Raw genomic sequence first — 14,869 nt, 5'->3', positions numbered from 1 at the left:
TGTGTGCATTGGTGCCCATTACCAAAGAATGGGGGAACACAGGCGGAGCCCTGTGATGTCTATGGACAAGAAAAGCAGATGAGCATTTGTCGGAGGGGGAAGTTCTTGGGGATTGCTCTTCAGGAGCTCTCCACTGTGGTTTCACTCTTTCTGTGAGAGGGGTCGGGGGCACATGTGGAGGTGATAGGGCCACTGGCTGGAGTCAGTTCTCTCCCTCCACATGTGGGTATCTGGGATCAAACTCAGATCCTCGGGCTTGGCTGCAGGAACCTTCACCTGCTAAGCCATCTCCCAGGCCCCTATTTGAGTTTTTCATCTATTTATATATGTATGTACTTATTTATCTATCTATTTGTCTATTTATAATATTTTGTGTGTGGCCGGTGAGGGGCACACATGTGTATGTGGAGGTCAGAGGATAACTTGTAGGAGTTGGTTCTCTCCTTCACCATGTGGGTCCCAGGGATTGAACTCAGCTCATCAGGCTTGGCAGCAAGTGCTCTTACCAGCTGAGCCATCTCATGGCTCCCACCCATCATTCTTTGACACATGGACCTGGGGCTGTTTTCACGTGAGGCTGGCTGGCCAGCAAGCCCTAGAGATCTTCTTGTCTCTGCCTCTTCAGTGCTGGGACTTCATGATCACAGCACCACACCCAGCTTTTTATGTCAGTTCTAGAGATCGAACTCAGGTCTGAAGCTTGTGCAATGTGTATAACAACAAGAATCCCAAGTTAACCAACATCATCCCAGCCAGAGTCCCCAAAACCAACGTCATCCCAACTAGAGTCCCCATAAGTATGTCATCCCAGCCAGAGTCCCCAATGTGATCCTGGCCAGAGCCCCACAAGATTTCTCATGGTGCCCGATGACTCACTCAAAAAGCCACAGAGATGAGTAACCACATGTGCAGAGCCAAGACACTTTAGTGGAAGGAGGTCCGGGGGAATTCCTAGCATGTATCAGATATACTGTACAATATGAATCAAGATGCATATAAAGCTAGAGAGATAAAAGCAGGGCAGCACTTCCAGAAAGAGACTCAGACCACAGGCCAGAAGGGAGTCCAGAAAGTGAGCACAGGACACTGCTCTATAAAACGAGGCTAGCAAAGAGGGGATGAAGAGGGGATATCCTGGATGCATGACTTCAGAGAGTGGATATTAAATATCCAGGGCAAGGGAAACCGAGTGACTATAACCAGGAGAAAGGTGGACCCCCCACCCCGCAAACACCCTTAAACACTAAACGCCAAGGTGTGACATAAGGGGATATATGACAGTCAGTTTAAGAGTTTTGCAGTCTGCCATGATTTGTGCATGTCTGTTCCCACATGAACCATGGCAGGAGGAGCAAGACATCAAGGGAGACCTAGCAAAAACAAAATGAATGTTTAAAGAGATCTCAGACCAGAAAAAGCCTTCTTCTAAAAACGCGACATAGCCGGGCGGTGGTGGCGCACGCCTTTAATCCCAGCACTCGGGAGGCAGAGACAGGCGGATCTCTGTGAGTTCAAGGCCAGCCTGGGCTACCAAGTGAGTCCCAGGAAAGGCGCAAAGCTACACTGAGAAACCCTGTCTCGAAAAAAAAAACCAAAAAAAAAAAAAAAAAAAAAAAAAACGCGACACAAAGCCAATAAAGAAAAGCACAAAGCTGGACATGGTAACACATGCCTACAACACCTGCTACTCTAGAGGCTGAGGTGAGGTCACAGACCAAGGCCTGCCTGGGCCACAGACTGAGTTCAAAGCCAGCCTGGGCAAAACATAAAGCAAATAAATAAAAGCAGGGATACAGCTGGACAGTAGAGCACTCACCTAGATGCATGTGGTTCAACTGTACTGAAAAAAGCACCTATATATAGTATATTATATATAAAATTTATATGATTCCTATATGATAAAAGATACCATGGAGTCATGGAGAAAATAACTGAGTCCCCTAGTTTTCAGGACGATTCTAAGTAGAATATGATAGGAAACATGTCACTGGATGCTGGAGTTCCTCAGGGTCTGGCACTAAGGATACAGCCCAAATGCTCACATACGGTTAATGAATGCCTGATCTTTATCCTTCAGGCCTTGTGCTGTTAGCTTGAATTCAGAACGTCCTCAGAGGCCCATGCTTTAAGTCTTGTCTTCAGCTATAAGAAGGTGTGTGGACCATTGAGAGGCAGTTTCTTGGGAGATCTTAGATCACTGGTAGAGTACTCTCATTCTAATTTACTTCCCGGACATCATAAAATAGCTTTGCTCCATCATGCACCGCTATGGACCCAATAGCAACAGTAATCTAGGAAACCGTGAGCCAAGACAAACCTTCCCTCTGCACACGTGGAATGTCTCAGGCACTCTGTCGCAGTGACGGAAAACAGACTTATTCGCTAGGTCAGACTGACACTGAAAGGTGGTAAGGGGAAACGTACTGATAAGTACGTGGGAAGCTGGTCCTCGTTCACTAATGGTAGTTCAAATAGAATGGGAGTTGGGGTGGGTTGGGGACCTAGCATCTCTTCCAGAGAAGCATTTGCGTGTGTGAACAGAGTTGGGGTAACTATAATAGACAGGAGTGGCTGGTGGTTCACACACTGCTTTGGCCATGCTGCTCAGTGAGTCTAAGTCATCACAGGATGAGATGTCAGAAAAAAACCCCGTGTCCGTAAGTCAGAGGTCTCCATGGGCATGTACATAAAGACGGGGAATACAGGGAGTTCCGTAGGGATACTTTCATCCTGGTAAGGTAACGGAGCAGCCGGGGACGCAGCCACGCACATGCTACTGCTTGTACACGTTACTCAATATTCAACAGCCTGATTATTTTGTGGAATGTTTTTCTTTTTTCCCAGAGGAAAAAAAATCTAAGCTTAAGATAGAAGGTCACATGGTTCAGTAACAGAGTGCTGATCCAGTTCGTGTGAGACTCTGGGTTCCAGTTCCAGCTCTTCTAACAGATAGACAGACAGACAATAATAAGCCTCAATGGAAAGGAGAATGTAGCCATGCCAGCATCACTTAGTAAATAAAACAAAGTCTATGGAGAACTGAGGCTATGCTGGGGATGTCGTGAATGTGTTGCTCTGATTGATTGCTAGATAAAACGCTGATTGGCCAGTAGCCAGGCAGGAAGTATAGAATAGGACAAAGAGAGAGGAGAATTCTGGGAAGTGGAAGGCTGAGTCAGGAGACGCTGCCAGCCACCGCCATGAGGAGCAGGATGCAAAGTACACAGGTAAGCCACCAGCCACGTGGCAAGGTATAGATTAATAGAAATGGGTTAATTTAAGATAGAAGAACAGATAACAAGAAGCCTGCCACAGCCATACAGTTTATAAGTAATATAAGCTTCTGAGTGATTATTTTATTTATTTATTTATTTATTTATTTATTTATTTATTTATTTATTTATTTATTTATTTGGTTTTTCGAGACGGGGTTTCTCTGTGTAGCTTTGTATCTTTCCTGGAACTCACTTGGTAGCCCAGGCTGGCCTCGAACTCACAGAGATCCACCTGGCTCTGCCTCCCGAGTGCTGGGATTAAAGGCGTGCGCCACCACCGCCCGGCTTCTGAGTGATTATTTTATAAGTGGGCTTCAGGACTGCAAGGCTTGGCGGGACCCGGAGAGAAACTCTCCAGCTACAAGGCTATGGCCCCTGAGACAGAGCAAGGGAGTGGGGGTCTGGCATAGGGTACTCAGTGGCTGTTTTCAGTCTCTTTGGGGAGTCCCCACACACCATGAGAAGTTACACAATTTCACACTGAGCAGCTGGAGAGATGATTAAGAGCAGTTAAGAGCACTTGAGCTCTTGCAGAGGACCCAGGTTCAATTCCCACAACCCTCAAGGTGTTCACAATTGTTTGTAATTCTGTCCCAGGGGATCTGATGCCCTCTTCTGGCCTCTATGGGTACCAGGCATGCACATAGCACACAGGCATACATGCTGACCAAATACCCATCTACATAAAATTAAAGACTAAAAAAAAGTCTCATGCTGAGAATAAACAACCGTTTAGAGCTCAGCCCTATCCAAGACACGGACATAAGCCTCCCCACGGCTCAGGGAACGTCACAGAAGAGGTGGCAGAAGAGCATCGGAACAGGAAGGTGGAACAAGAGCTGAGAAATGCCATCTTCCAGGCACGGCACGGCACTCATGAACTCACTGCAGAGCTATGTTCACTGGCCCGAGATCACGCCAACAAGACCAGTCACTGCTCCAGGAGGCGGCACTGACTGGACTCAGTGGGTCACCACAAAAGAGCAGGGTGGGCATGAAGGGGAGAGGGATGTGTGGGTGGTGTTCAGGAAGGTGTGGGTGAAAACAGAATGGACATGCTCAAGGTACACTGAACGCATAAGAGAAATTGTCAAATAAACTCTAGAAATTATTCTAAAATTTCACCTTTGGTTTCACATTTAAATGACAGAACACATAGAAGGTTTTTAAAAGTCCAACTCTGAAATTTACCCAATGACTTGTGACTCAAAGTTAAGCCCTTTTAAAATGGAAGAAACATATCATATGTAAGCTACGTTTGAAGCAGCATGTAATGTGGTGGGATATCTGTACATTGTGTAAAGGTGTATTGCTGTGAGTGGTGTAATAACAAGCTGAATGGCCAATAAGTAGGCAGGAGGTTTAGGTGGGATTTCCGGGGAGAGAAAGGAAGAGGAGGAGGCATCTAGGCACATAGGAGATGCAGAGAGGAAACAGGAGATGCAAGATGGAAGGGAGGTAATGCCATGTGATAGAACGTAGATTAATATTTAAGTTATGAGAACTAGTTAGGAACAAGCCTAAGCTATAGGCCAGGCTTTCATAATTAATATGAAGTCTTGTGTCATTATTAGTGAGCTACTGGCCCAAAGAATAATCCAACTACAATGTAAGTCTAGCCAGGCCCAGGAAGGCTTCATAAGTCCTGAAGCTCTCTATGGGAAAGGTTCTAGAAAGGCTGGAGCCACATGCCCAGTGCTGGGCATTTGACACTCCCTCATCTGACCTCCTGCTATGGATCTGAATGCTGCTTTAAACTCTCAGCTACTCAGCCACAGGCTTGGTTCTGGCCCGTAAGACTCAGCCCAGGTACAGAAGGCAAGAGAGGGCATGGACCAGGATAGTAGGGTGAGAGGCACATCCACTGTAACCAAGAGGGAGAGGGCTGGAGGGCTACACACACACACACACACACACACACACACACACACACACACACACACCACACACACTCACACTCAAGAGGGAGAGGACTGAGGGGTGGCACCTGGGGGCAGCATAGAGCTTGGACTACAGTGAGTATTCAGTCTGCTTCAGAATAGCAGGCACAGAGGAGAGCTCTTCAAGGATGAACCGCTGCACATGGAAAGGCAGCAAGAGGGGACCACTCCAGCTGGACGCAGGGCTGCTGAGGGAGGCAGGGCTCCTCTACACAGAGGAGCTGCAGAGCCAAGAGCAGGAGGCACCTGCTGGCTTTCCACACAGGGAGGGAGGAGCAGAAACAGGGCTCGATTCAAATGCGACTCTGAGGAAGAGGGTAACTTGGTTTCCAACCTGGTCAGGTGGGACAGACCAGTCCTCCCTGGGAAATGGCCGAATGGTAGTTAGCTTTCCATCAGCCATAACAAACTCCTTGAGACACTCAACTTAGAAAGAGAGGAGGTTTGCTTCGGCTCAGTGTTTTAGAGGGATCAGCCTACGGTGTGTTGACCCCATTGCTCTGGGCCTGTGGCAAGGAGGCATCATGGAGGATGCAAAACAGTTCCCCTCACAGTCGGAAGCAAAGCAGAGCAAGCTGGGGGCTGGGGACCTGGTTAGTGTTTTTGTCAACACAAGGAACTGTGGAGGTCTGAATAAGAATGACCCCACGGGCTCATATATTTGAACGCTTAGTCACCAGGAAATGCAACTCTTGGATAGGATAGGATAATCTTAAAAGGATTAGGAGGGTAGGGCCTTGTTGGAGGAAGTGTGCCACTGGGGGTGGGGCGGGGCGGAGCAGAGCGGGATGGGCTTTGGGGTATCAAAGGCCCATGCCAGGCCCAGTTCTTTCTACCTAAGGATCAGGATGTAGCTCTCAGCTACTTCTCCAGCACCATGTCTTCCTGTGTGCAGATGTCGCATTGATAATGGACTAAGCCTCTCAAACTGCTGGACGGCAGGGTGGGCAGGGAGAGGGCTGAAGGGTGGTACACACACTGTACCCGAGAAGGAGAGGGTGCAAGCCCCCAATTCCATGCTTTCTTGCCTTGGTCATGGTGACTTTTCACAGCAATGGAACAGCGATTAAGGCAGGACCCTCAGCTGACAAAATGCCTCCTCCATCAGAGTGGCCTGTAGCCAAGTCTGTGGGGGGCATTTTCTTCATTAATGATTGATGTGGGAGGGCCCAGGTCACTATGGGTGGCGCCATGCCTGGGAAGGTAGGTCCTGGATTGTATAAGAAATCAGGCTGGGCAAGCCAGTAAGCAGTGCTCTTCCATGATCTCTGCTTCAGTTCCTGCCTCCAGGCACCTGCCTTGAGTTCATGTCCCGACTTCCCTCAGTGATGGACTATACACTGTAAGATGAAATGAACCCTTTCTTCCTCAGGTTACTTTTGGCCATAGTCTTTATCACAGCAGCCTGACTAAGTCAGAAAAGCTCACAGGCAGCACTCCTCCACTGCAGTGGGCTAGGCTGGTGCCTTGAGCCGAGCCGAGAGCAAGGAGGGGATGACGAGACCAGCTCTAACTTGACGTTTGGGGGACGCCTCTGGGAGAGGCAGGGTTCTGACCTGGATGACGAGGACACACAGCCCTGGCCAGGACTACCCAGTTGACCTCAGTCCACATCCCTTGTGCTACCAGGGGTTGCCTACCAGAGAAGCTCAGAGACCCTGGGCCACAGTCCCTGCAGAGCCACTGTACCCCCAGCCTTCCTTCTCGCCTGAGTCTGTCTTGCCCTCATCTGTTCCTGCCTTGGGTACCCTGGCTTCAGTCGACTGTAAAAAGGGCCTAGGTAGATAGAACAGAGTCCACAGGGGGCCTGGCTGAGGGTGGCACGGTGTGAGGGGGGCATGCGGGCCTCTTGCAAAGGCTGAGATAGGACAGGTTAAGCGGCAAGAGCAGGACTTATGGGGGAATTTCCAGGCAGGAAGCATCCCTCAGGTCCCAGAAAGATTAAGTGAGGTCGCAGGAAGAAAGCAAACTTGATGTGTCCATCCCAGGAACACCAGTGACCCAGGGAAACATGGTGTTGGTTTAAATGTGGCAGAAAGGCCACGAGCAAACGCAGGGCATGGCAAATGCTGTGTACATCAGATCCCCCAAGGATCTGGCTTAGAAGGCGGGTCATGGGGAAGCTGCAGGGACCACAGACCTGAAGGCAGGTATGTATGGTGGCTCCCTGTGATGATCTTCCCTATGCCACAGATATGGTCTAGTGGACAGATGGGTGGACACATAGATACCTGTCCTCCAACTTTACTCCAGAGTACAGGGACAAGGCCCACATGGCCTCCCCCTTATTACCCAGAAAGCCCCATGGCTGCAGATCCATGGGGGAGGGGGAAGGGGAGGCACTGATGGATGCTCCAGCACTCACCTGAACCACAGCGAGGTTGCTGCTGATGATTCTGTACCTCTCCTGGCGGTCATCGATTTGCCCAGTGTTGGCCTAGCACACAGAGATAAAGGCAGCGTCAGTGTGGCAGGGCTGGAGAAGCCAGTCCTCTGGGCATAGCCAGCCTCTCTCTCAGGAAACAAGTCAGAACTCAGAACGGATTAGGCCACTTGGCTTTGTGGACAGTGACCTGCTCCCACTTAAGATTTATTTCCTTTTTAATTATGTGTATACGTGTGTCTGTGTGTGAATATGGGAACATGTGAATGCAGGTGCCCAAGGAGTCCAGAAGAGGGAGTCAGAGCCCCTGGAGCCAGAGTTACAGGCAGTTGTGAACTGCCCAAAATGGGTGCTGGGTACCAAACCTGGGTCCTCTGCAAGAACAGTGTGCTCTCTTAGCTGCTAACTTGGTCTCCAGCCTCAAATACACCCTGCCTTTTATGAATTGACCTGGACTTTTTTTTCTCTCCCCAGGTTTTGTTTATTTAATTTTCTGTGTATGGCTGTTTTGCCTGTGTTATATCTGTGCACCATGTATGTGTAGTGCCTGTGAAGGCCAGAAGAGGGCGTCAGATTCCCTGGGACTTGAGTTACAAATGGTTATGAGCTTCCCCGCGGGTGCCAGGAACCAAATCCAGGTCCTCTGGAAGAGCACCAGGCCATCTCTTCGGCTGCTCTGGCCTCTTTTGTGGAGAAACAGCACTATAATTATAGCTGGAAATGCTGACACCCCATAGTGAACAATGGACATCACAGGCCTTCATCCCTGGTCCTTCACCAGCTTTGGGACTCTCTCCTCAGGCCCTTGAACATACTGCATTTCTTCTGGCTACTGCCCTTCTCACATGCAGGATGCCAAATGGCCATTGGAGAAAGGGGAAAACCTTCTGTATTACCAGGAAGGAAAGAAAACCACCCCGGGGATGCCTGGGATAGGCAAGAAGAGCTGGCCGAGACAGGACCTGGGTTGGCTACAGAGCCAAGTGTAGATAGCCATAGTGACAGGAGACAGGAAGGGTCTGGAGAATGGAGGTGGTTAACGGGCAGCTGAGACCCCCTCCTTGTTCCCTCCCCAGAATCCTCCCTGAACCCATACGGCCTACACAGAAGCCTTCATGTGGATGTGTGCGGGGTGTGGCCTGGGGTCCAGGCAGCGGCATGCAGACTCTGGGGAACAGGAAAGTCAACTGACACCAAGGCTGAGGGAGAAATGAAGGCACCAGGGCACTGTGCTGGTCCCTCATCAGCTCAGGGGAGACATAAAAAGCAGGGAGGAGAGACCGGAACAGCCTGTGTACGTGGGGACTGTGGAGAGAGGCCAAATGAAGGGAACATCCTGTCCCCAGACTGCAGGTGACCAGAGACATGCAGCTGCCACTTACAGACGTGGAGAGTCGAGACGCCAGTGTCATCTCCAGGTTTCCCTTCAGGCCCACCAGGGGCGGCACCAAGGTCAGCAGGTCTTTAACCTCCTGGAACACTGACCAGTGCTGGGAGAGAAAGAATAAGCAGGTGAGGGAGGCCACACTGTTGGCACAGCTCTGCAGATATCTGCAGAGAACCTCAGCATGACCTTGCACCCCTGTGAATCAAACTGTGAGACCCAGCCATGTCCTAAATGCTTTTATTTTATTTTTGGTTTTTTGAGACACGGTCTCTCAACATAGCCCCGGGTATCCTGGAACTCACAGAGATCCACCTGCCTCTGCCTCTCAAGTGCTGGGATTAAGGGTGTGTGCCACCCCATGCCCAGCCTAAATGGTTTAAAATGAAACAGAAAACAAGACATTTTAAATACCATTAATCAAATCAGCAGCAGTGGCCTCCAGCAAGCTCCCTCCTGCCTCCCATCCTTAGAGGCCTGGAAAGCTCCAGGACTAGAATGGAGGCCAGTCCAGCCTGGCCCAGCCCGAAAACATGCTGTTTACTGTGATGTGGGAATTTTGCATGCAACAACAGTTTTGTAGAAATTGGAATGTGTCACCAATTCAGAGTTATTTCTCTTAATTTGGGAAGCCTGGAAACACTCTGCAAAACTAGCTGGTGGGCCACTTTGTCAGGGTCTCAGTCACCACCCAGCACCCTGATGGGCCCTGGGCTTTCCAAAACAGAAAAGTCAATTTGATGGAGACCCTGCATCTCCTTCAAACATAAAAACAATAAAAACTGAAAAGGCAGGATAGCTGGGATGTTTCAGGAAAGCTGGGAAAGGGAGGAGGTATTTGTGGTGATGGAAACCACCTCCCTACCGCCCCTCAAATACCCACAGATCCGACTTAAGTATGACCTCAACAGACTAAGATCTTAAGATTGCAGGGCTCTAGGTTCTAGGCCTAAAGATAAATTCCTCCTTTTCTGCAGGGAACAGGAGGCCTGGGCTCTAGTCCTCATTTCCCCCAGCTAAGAGCAGTTAAAGGTGCACGAACATGTCACCTCTGGGGAGAGCAGGAGCCACCCCCAAGGCAGCAGTATTCTTGGGGGCGTGGAGGAAAGGACCAGTCAGAGGTTCCACATGTCTTATCCCTGAGTTTCTTGACTGTGTAGGAGCAAAATGTGGTCTCAATGTGCATAGCTTTTTAGTACTAAGTCTGAACATTTTACCACACTCATAACTTTTATTCCCTCTAGCAAATGTTTTTGCATTTGACAAAATTTACCCATTTGTTTGGATCTTTTATAAAAATGACATGAGTCTTTTAAGAAACACAAGTTTTTTCCTGCCCTCAGCTGAAGGACTATGTTGGAGGCAGAGGCCCCCACCTGCAGGGGCCTCCTTATCAGTCCAGTCACTGCCTGTTTGCTGCAGCAGGGGCCTCAGGCCTGCGAGCAGCTGGCTATCAGCCCTGCGCACCCCTCGGGCACGTAGCACACACACCACACACACATACTCCTACCCCGGCCAGGGTTGTCTGACACATCCCATCCTTTCCATGGTCTCCGTTCCAGCCCTCACCCACCCTCCTCAGCCTCCCCCACAGCCTGGTGCACGTTCTCCCTACCACATACGAGGAGAACTAACACACCTCCTCTTCCTTAAGCTCTCCCCTCTCAGTCCCAGGAACTCCTGACCAAGTTCCAGCCTCCCCATCACAGCTCGGTGGTATGTCACGGCTCAGTGCAGGCTGGCCATGGAACTGTCTTCCTGAAGCCTCAGTGACCCGCCATGTGTGAATGGGCTCTTCTAGCTCTGTCTGCTACCCCCTCCCCTGGGCAGGACAGCCTGAGGACGAAGTGCATACAGAACAAGCCTGACTCTGGACTTGCTCCCTGCCCTTCATGATGCTGCTACCCTAGCTCCCTGCTGGTCTCCCTAACGACTCCACCGTGGTCCCACTTCAAGTCCTGACCCATTCTCACTTTGGACTCTCCTCTCTCTTTACACCTCTTTTAAGGCTGGAGTTACTTCCAACAGCCAGCCCACCTTTTGATTCCATTGTCCTAGCTCTCGCTGGTGGTGCTACCTCGGGTTAGGACTGAGACAGTTCTGGCCACGGAACTGACTGATGGGGATGGGGATGGAAGCCAGCCCCTTGAATGAGCTAGAAGAGTGCTCTATGCTGGACTATATCCCCATCCCTGGCCATGAGATAAAAGCCAAGACTGATCATGTCAGGAATCACAGGACAAGAGGGTAGACAGGCTGGAACAATGTCAACGAAGACAAGTTAAAAGGTATCCCTATCCTCAAATTAATAGACTGCAGCCCTAACTCCCAGGACCTCCAGATATAAATGTTTAGAGGTAGGGTCCCCAGAGAGAGGCTGAGTTAAGAAGATCCTACAAGACTGGTATCTCACAAACAGAGATTAGGGTAAGATGCACAGAGAGGGGTGACCATGTGGGCACAGGGAAAACATGGCATTACTGGCTTAGGATACCAACCCTGACAACACCCAATCTCAGACTTCTAACCTCCAGAGCCACGACAATGTCAACGTCTGTGGGGCACACCGCCTGGCCTCTGCTGCTCTACAGCACGCTGGACAGACTAAGTCAGGTGACAAAAGGGGTAATGGTGATGCCGCTGATCACCCAGCTCTAGGATGGCACTTTTCTCCAGGCTTCTTTTGATGTCCTCAATGCCACATGCACTCTGGGCTGACTGATGCCCTGGGCTCTTCTGTATCCCCAGCATCCCACCCACCTTATGGCTGCAAGCTGACCACACTGGAACCTCAACTCACCATCTCCAGACTCCTGACCCCCCCCCCCCCCTTGCAGATGTCCCTGGGCCTGTCCCCGCGCCTGCCCACTCACTTCCTGTTCTGCCCACCAGGATTTAACCCTTTATCCTCTCCAATCTGACTTCAAGTTATCCTAACTTTTAAATTCTGCTATTAACCTCTCAAGCAACACTTTAAAGATATCTGTCCCTGATGCAGGGGTGGGGTAGGGCTGTGTGTGGGGGTGAGGTTTATCAGCAGTGGTAGCCTGTGGTACTGGGAGAGCGCCTCCCTTACTTTCTCCTCCCCCACATTGTTGACGCTGCTGCCAGGATTGAGCTTTGTGACATAAATGTAATCACATCACCCGGTCGCTTCTGACCCTGCACTGCCAACTCCACTCCTGAGGATACACCCAACTTGGGTCATTAAACTTGTTCAAGAATGTGGCTGGCAGCATCACACCTCATGCACAGCCAAACACCAGCATGGGCTGTCAGAGGGGGGCCTGCTGGGCAGCATGGCTAAGCAGACAGTAGTCAGGCTGGTGTCTCTGTCCGTTTTTCACCATGCAGCATGCACCAGTTTGCACATGACCGTGCTGTGCTCCAGCAACACAAAGACAACACTCACTGGAAACAGAATCAGTGCAAACTCCAGCTCCTGGGCAGAATGGACAGAGGCCCTCAACTAGCCAACCACTGTCCCTCTCTTCACAAACACACACTCCCACATGTCCCCAGACCTCATCAGCCCTCCTCCTGGAGCTGGCTCCTTCCCACAGAATGCAATGTGGAAACAGCCACATTGTCCTCTGAGGCCCACTCAAATGGTCCCGTCCTGTTCCCTCTCAAGACCTCTGACCTGCAGGAGGAAGGGGCACTCTCTCCTTCACACAGTCTGCTCACCACCTCCACCCGCTGCCCAGTCCTCACTGACTGACCAACAAGCAAGCCTTCTGGGAGCCTACAGCAACTGAATCATTGAGGAAGGAGGGAGTGAGTACAGGCAGGCAGGGGATAGATGACCTTATGCAGTCTGGAAAGGCCCAGTCTCTGGGGATTAGCATGGCTGCCTCAGGTAGGGGCAGAGGACGTCATGGAAGGAGGTTGCACAAACTCTCTAGGAACAGGCTGATCCCAGAATTCTGAAGACCTGGTGTTCCATTCTCTGAGGTGAACAAGCAGAGACCAAGTGTCCTGGAATTACTGACACCCCTCTAACCTCAAAAAGTTGGACACAGGTACCCAAGAAGACACTGTGTGTCCATGATGGAGGAAATGCTGGGTACATGGAGGAACAGGAAACACTACCTGAGACACACACACAGGGGTTGAAGATTAAATGTAGTTTTGAAGATTTAAAAACAACGTTGGGGCTGGGGTGGAACCCAGTGGTATGGTGCATGGCTAGCATGATTCTATCCTCAGCACCGCCACCACCACCACCACACACACACACACACACACACACACACACACACACACACACACACGAGAGACACACGGAGATCGCCTTCCTGAATTATCACACTAACCCTGCCAACACCTTGATTTCAGACTTCCAGCTTCCAAACCCATGATAATTTATGATGGGCATCTTTCCTCCATGACTGACACTTTGTCTAGCTTTCCTAGAGCAACCCTTAAGCTCCATAACACATGCTGCAGGTAACAGACAGTGGAAATCACTCAACAATACAGGCTCAGGGTGCCTGTAAATGCGGGAGAGGATGTCTCCCTCCAAAAAAGCCTGCCAGATGGAGACTGCCACCCTTGCCAGGGACATCTGGGGGCATATGCAACTCCCATGCCCAGCTCTGTACCTTTCTCCACCCTGAAGGAGCTACATGGGGACTCTTGGAGAGGTGGGTCTGTCCATTCAGCTCTGCCCATCACCCAGACCACAGAGACCAGCAGGCATGCACTCAGGCACCTGGTGCTCACAACTCAGAGAGGCAGGTGCTCTCATTATTCCTGCTTTACAAAAGGGGAAAGTGAGGCAGGGAACCATTAAAGACTCCCGTACTGAGTAGTAGCCTTGCCCAATAAGCTTACACTCAGTGGCAGGAAGGAGACGGAGGCTGTCGTGGGCTCGCTCACACAGGCTGCCTTTGAGGGCTTTCAAACGTCATCGCTGTGACCCTTAAGATGCTGGAAGCCCAATGTACCTTCTCACCGGCACTGCTGCCGCTAGACCCAGCTCGGGGCTGCCGCCCACTGGGAGTCCCCTGGCTCCTGCCCTGGACCCTATCTGCCCCCTCTCCCTTGAAGCCCAGTACGTACTTGGACAGTGTTCATCACCAGGCCAGCTGTCATCATGCCCAGGCCCGACAACAGAATGGGTATGGCGACCTGGCATGTGGTGGTGAGGACGGACTCGGGGAGGACTCCATGAGGGGAGCGGGTGAGCTCACAGCTGAAGCCTCGAAGCTTCTTGCCCTGAAAACGGAACTCAAGGCTGAGCTGAGTGACGACCATGGTTGGGCCCCCGTCGAGTCTGACGCCTCTCCTCCCTGCCCACCAGGGCTCTCTTCGGCAGAGGTCCACACAGACAGCAGCTTTCCAGGAAGCACCACAGTGGGTCCCTGACAGCCCCTTGGCTGAGGGCCAGAGCAAACAATGCCAGACCTGCTCAGAGTCTCATGCGGGAGGCTGCCAGTGTCTTCTGTTCATTCCACTGCTCAGGTTCTCCTTAGAGTGCACCGTGTATCTGCCGGGACCTCCCTCTGCCAGCCTGCCAGGGAGGCTCGCTATCCCTCAGCAGCGACCTTGACAGTGTCCAATAGTCCAGCCCACGCTAGCCAGGCTGGGCAGGAACAGAGCCCACGTAGGCCTGGCCCTGGTAAGCACCCACGCAGAGGTCAGCACCACCCTCTACACATGTGCCAGGGGCTGCTTTGCCTTGGCCAAGAACGGCCCGAGACCACAGCTCCAGGCATACTCACCCAGGCCCACGTAGGGGGCTCTATCCTGCAAGGTCAAGGACTCCGTGGGACTGCAAGATGAAAGCGACACTTGTAGTCAGCTCCGTGCCAGTGTCCAGGGGCTCGTGGCCAGTCGGAGGCTGTGTTCACAAAGGAACTGTGGACCTGCTTTCCCCCAAAGG

The 14,869-nt window shown here is 51.1% G+C and overlaps 1 protein-coding gene across 2 annotated transcripts in view; it reads right to left on the bottom strand.

The window, feature by feature from the left end:
• Nucleotides 1-14,869, bottom strand: part of Slc41a3 (solute carrier family 41 member 3) — a 50,339-nt gene that overhangs the window by 16,685 nt on the left and 18,785 nt on the right. The window contains exons 1-3 of one of the 2 annotated variants that reach the window (XM_059258188.1): nt 14,047-14,527; nt 8,981-9,088; nt 7,581-7,652 (exon numbers count right to left, since the gene is read on the bottom strand). In XM_059258188.1, coding sequence (XP_059114171.1) covers nt 7,581-7,652; nt 8,981-9,088; nt 14,047-14,241 — 375 coding nt within the window. In that variant the 5' untranslated portion in view covers nt 14,242-14,527. Of the gene's footprint in view, nt 1-7,580; nt 7,653-8,980; nt 9,089-14,046; nt 14,528-14,869 lie in introns of those variants that run through there. The other variant, XM_059258187.1, reaches the window with a different exon arrangement.

Source organism: Peromyscus eremicus, chromosome 3 (assembly GCF_949786415.1).
Source record: "Peromyscus eremicus chromosome 3, PerEre_H2_v1, whole genome shotgun sequence".
Taxonomy (NCBI): domain Eukaryota; kingdom Metazoa; phylum Chordata; class Mammalia; order Rodentia; family Cricetidae; genus Peromyscus; species Peromyscus eremicus.
This window is presented reverse-complemented; position numbering and strand designations above follow the sequence as displayed.